Source organism: Lygodium microphyllum, chromosome 29, assembly GCF_053477565.2.
Source record: "Lygodium microphyllum isolate KBCC chromosome 29, Lygodium_microphyllum_v1.1.10, whole genome shotgun sequence".
NCBI classification, from domain to species: domain Eukaryota; kingdom Viridiplantae; phylum Streptophyta; class Polypodiopsida; order Schizaeales; family Lygodiaceae; genus Lygodium; species Lygodium microphyllum.
In genome coordinates, this window is record NC_141163.1 from 111,876,495 (window position 1) to 111,880,246 (window position 3,752).

Consider the following 3,752-nt stretch of genomic DNA (forward strand, 5'->3'; position numbering starts at 1 on the left):
CGTACAAGTTTGAGAGATTCAATTGGATAGTCATGATGGAGGTAAGGGAGAGCCTAATTTTAAACATTGATGAGTGGCACACAATAACTAAATGAATAATGCAAAATCTATCATAAAATTTTGTGTGCTAAGAGTGGTTGCATGTTAAACTGATCTATTGCACCTTTACATTCCTAGCAAGTTGTACAATACCACTTTCATTCTACTTCAAATAGCTAATCTTGTATGCAAATTGTATATGAATCAAAAAAGAAGTGTATCCATTTGTTGCACTTCCTACTATCAAGATTTTGATGCTCACATGGTTTAGCAATGATCACTATCATGGTCAAAATCTTTCAAGCCACAAGTATCAAGAGGGAGTGGACCTCTCTCGACCACTCTCGGTATTTGTTGTAAACGTCTATCCTCTAGTATTAGTACAAAGAGCACCTTGTCTTTTCAAGATAATGGGCCTATCTATTGGGCGTAATAATGTTAACATAAGCACTGAATCGCAATCAAGGTCAATGCAATGTTAACCTTGGTCGCACTAGAAAGGTGCAAGGTGAGTGGAGAGAGCTTCACACGCATGCTGCCAGCAACTTGAAAAACAGGGTACTAACATGATGCTACCAGGTGGCGGCAAATCTTGCTTAGATTGGAGCACACACACGTCTCAACCCCTCTCTCTCCAACGAGTTGATATACCTTTCTGTCAGCCAGATAAAGGGGCATCCCTCTCTTCCATTTCCTCCCCCTAGTACGACCTCAAGGTTAGTGGAGTAAATTTTTTAGAATTTTGCCCATTCACCCTAGGGCAACCCGGCTCTAATTCATGGGACATGATCAAGAAGAAGAAGCAATGTAGGAGATACCTTTCCGGTGGTTCATGTGTCTGTTTTGCAAAAGTTAAGGAATATAGGCAAGAGAGTCACAAAGACTGTTCACTTAGATTAGAACCATTTAGTTCTCAAGGCCATTTCTCAATGCAATGCTGTCCTGAACCGGCTTCTAGGTGATCCGAACTCTAAAACATTAAAATCAAAAGTAGGAAAATGTAAGGACGAGAAAGATGGAACAAAAGACCACAGCGGAAGTCAGATTTCCCAAATCAACGTGAAGTCGTACACCAAATCCATTGAAAGAAACATAACGTAGCATTTTGTAGTGCTATTGTATCTTGCTGCTGCAGTAGTTTCTCCCCAATTCAAGGATGTCGTGGCGTTCAGAAAGAGAAGCTACGTTCTCTCCTCGGCAAAACGAGCACAGACCATCACACTCTTCGATAAAAGGACGGGCGTAAGTCCACAAGCTATGGAAAGACCATTCTAACACCCCAAATCATCATCATCATCATCTAGAAAACGCTAGTTCCAACTTCAAGGTTAGGCTACGCTGTTAGCAATTTAAGAACATCATAACTAAGGAAGAGAGATCTCAGAATCAGACAGCAAGCAACATAACTTCTTCCACGTAAATCTGTGCATATATCAACACAACTTCTTCCGTGTAAGACTGCGCATATAACAGCCTTCATCAAGAGAAGGCACAAACTGAAGCCCAAAGTGCATGACTTGCAACTACTTAGCCATGCTTATCAGTTCAAGCTCCCATCTTCTCTGTTTGTCGGCTTATCTTATTTCTATAGTTGCTTTACCTGTGCCTAATCATCGTGCTTGCCCTTCTTCTCTTTCCTTTTCTTATCTTCCTCAGAGTCTTTAATATTTATCCTTCTTCTTCTCTTTCTTCTCTTCTTTGCTATCATGCTCCTCTTTCTTCTTGTGTTTCTTCTCTTCCTGTTTATGGTCCTCTGCCTTCTTATCTTTCTTCTTCTTGTCTTTCTTCTCGTCCTCCTCTTCATCCTTGTCTTTCTTTTTTCCTTCTTCATGATCCTTGTCTTTCTTTTTCTTTTCCTCCTTCATCTCTTTGTCATCCTCATCCTTGTCTTTCTTCTTCTCTTTTTTCTTGTCTTCGACCCCATGCTCCTCCTTGTGCTTGTCCTTCTTCTCCGAATGTTTATCCTTGCCTTTTCCTTCGTTATCCTTATGCTTCTTCTCTTTCTCTCCATCGTCTCCATGCTTCTTGTCCTTTTTCTTATCTTTGCCCTCACTGACCTTATGTTCCTTTTCTTTCTCTTCGCCTTCATGCTTCTTCTCCTTCTCCTTCTTCTCTTCCCCTCCCATCAAACCATGGATCTTATCCTGAATCTTTTCTACGACACCAGCCATGCTAAAAACTCTGCCAAACTAGCCAAAAAACGAAGGCACAGATATATAAACTTCAGCGAAACTGCAGAAACGATGCAACACAAGCCAAGCAAAGATGTACTGACAAGCAACACCGATGCAACCTAAACATGAGAAGGTGCTAGTCTGATGAAACCAAAACCTTGCCATTTTAGTGGCACCAATCCAAGACCACAAATCAGCCACACCAAACCACGAACCGTCTGTGATGCAGATCCCATCCTTACACAGAGTCATAAATGAACCTCCAGGCAACGATGATTCAGATTCATGAACGGCAATGCACAGGTATCTTTTAGAAAACTGACAGTATTAGACACAGCTAAACAGAAGCAGATGCAGACAACAAACTAACCAGATAAGAAGCACGATCGTCCTTGCGCTCGGCCTAGAAGAAGAAGTATGAGAAAACTGACAAGTCGCTCTCTATAGGCTATAGGGCAACGGCGGTAGCTGAGAACCGGCACTTCTCTCTGTTTTCTTCTTTCGCTCACAGAGTCACAGCTACTTATTCTTCCGCCTGAGATGACGTGTCGAGTTCTTCCGCGTGAGATTACGTGTCGAGATGGGACCCGCCATTTAAGCAGATATATTACCCGCTGTCGGCGGGCGACGAGTCACAACCAAAACTCCGTGCGAGGAAACCATTCCGATGATTCCCACCTCTCGGTTTTGCCCCGGTATAAATCCCTGTTCGGTGGCTGGTGAATCGTGATTGATCAATCTATGAGCCAGGACACGCCAAGGTCTTGAGACTTGGGTGAGTCCCAAAAGTCTTGACAAACTAAGGTGCAGAAGCAATACTTGTCAAAATTCTCGGGCCTTCTTAACAACTTTTTTTCAAGACTTTATCTAGTCCTTGTAGACTACAAGGACTCCCACAAGCCTCACAAGTGGCACTCCCAAAATCTCTCTCTCTCTCTCTCTCTCTCTCTCTCTCTCTCTCTCAATGCTTTTTATAGAGTTTATGGATCATTCAAATATTGTTTTGTGTGCACAAGGTTCAAAGGTCCACATAAGTTGCACACAAAGCATGGCAGGTTGCCTCCACTCCAAGCAGGGTTCGGGAAAAAAAATTTGAGGAAAAGGAAGTAAATCCTTTTCATCATCATTTGAGAAAGAAATATCGCCCAATGAGACGGTATCTTATACATATATTTAACAAATATAATTATATTTTTAGAAATTTGAAGAGGATTTATTTCCCTCTTCCAAAGAATTGAGAAGGATTTTTGTCCTCAAGGTGAACAAGTTCTAGGTTGAAGCGAACCCGTCTTTTCCCGAACCCTAACTCCAAGTCTAAGACTTAGACGTGGCAAGGCTCTATATCAATATCTCTATACTTCTTTATGTATTATACACTACTTTAGAATGGAAATATCTTCCAAGCGTTACTCCAACCCCACATGGCAAGAAACTCTCCACTCCCAAACTAAACCAAAGATCAAACTTTAAAAACTTAGCCTTGGATGTAAAAAAGTAGCCAATACATTTTTTCCTCATGCCACAAATAGAACAAACCTT

At 41.6% G+C, this 3,752-nt stretch overlaps 1 protein-coding gene across 2 annotated transcripts; it reads right to left on the reverse strand.

The window, feature by feature from the left end:
- Positions 1 to 1,425: 1,425 nt before the first annotated feature.
- Positions 1,426 to 2,741, reverse strand: LOC148011029 (uncharacterized). Of its 2 annotated transcripts, none has more exons than XM_087671165.1 (2): positions 2,584 to 2,741; positions 1,426 to 2,228 (listed from the first exon to the last, which is right to left on the reverse strand). In XM_087671165.1, the coding sequence occupies exon 2, from the start codon at positions 2,208 to 2,210 to the stop codon at positions 1,701 to 1,703; it is 510 nt and encodes a 169-aa protein (XP_087527291.1). In that variant the 5' UTR covers positions 2,211 to 2,228; positions 2,584 to 2,741; the 3' UTR covers positions 1,426 to 1,700. The 2 variants fall into 2 exon arrangements, with proteins under 2 accessions (XP_087527291.1, XP_087527292.1); XM_087671166.1 differs by having other exon boundaries at positions 1,426 to 2,220; positions 2,584 to 2,736.
- Positions 2,742 to 3,752: the final 1,011 nt, after the last annotated feature.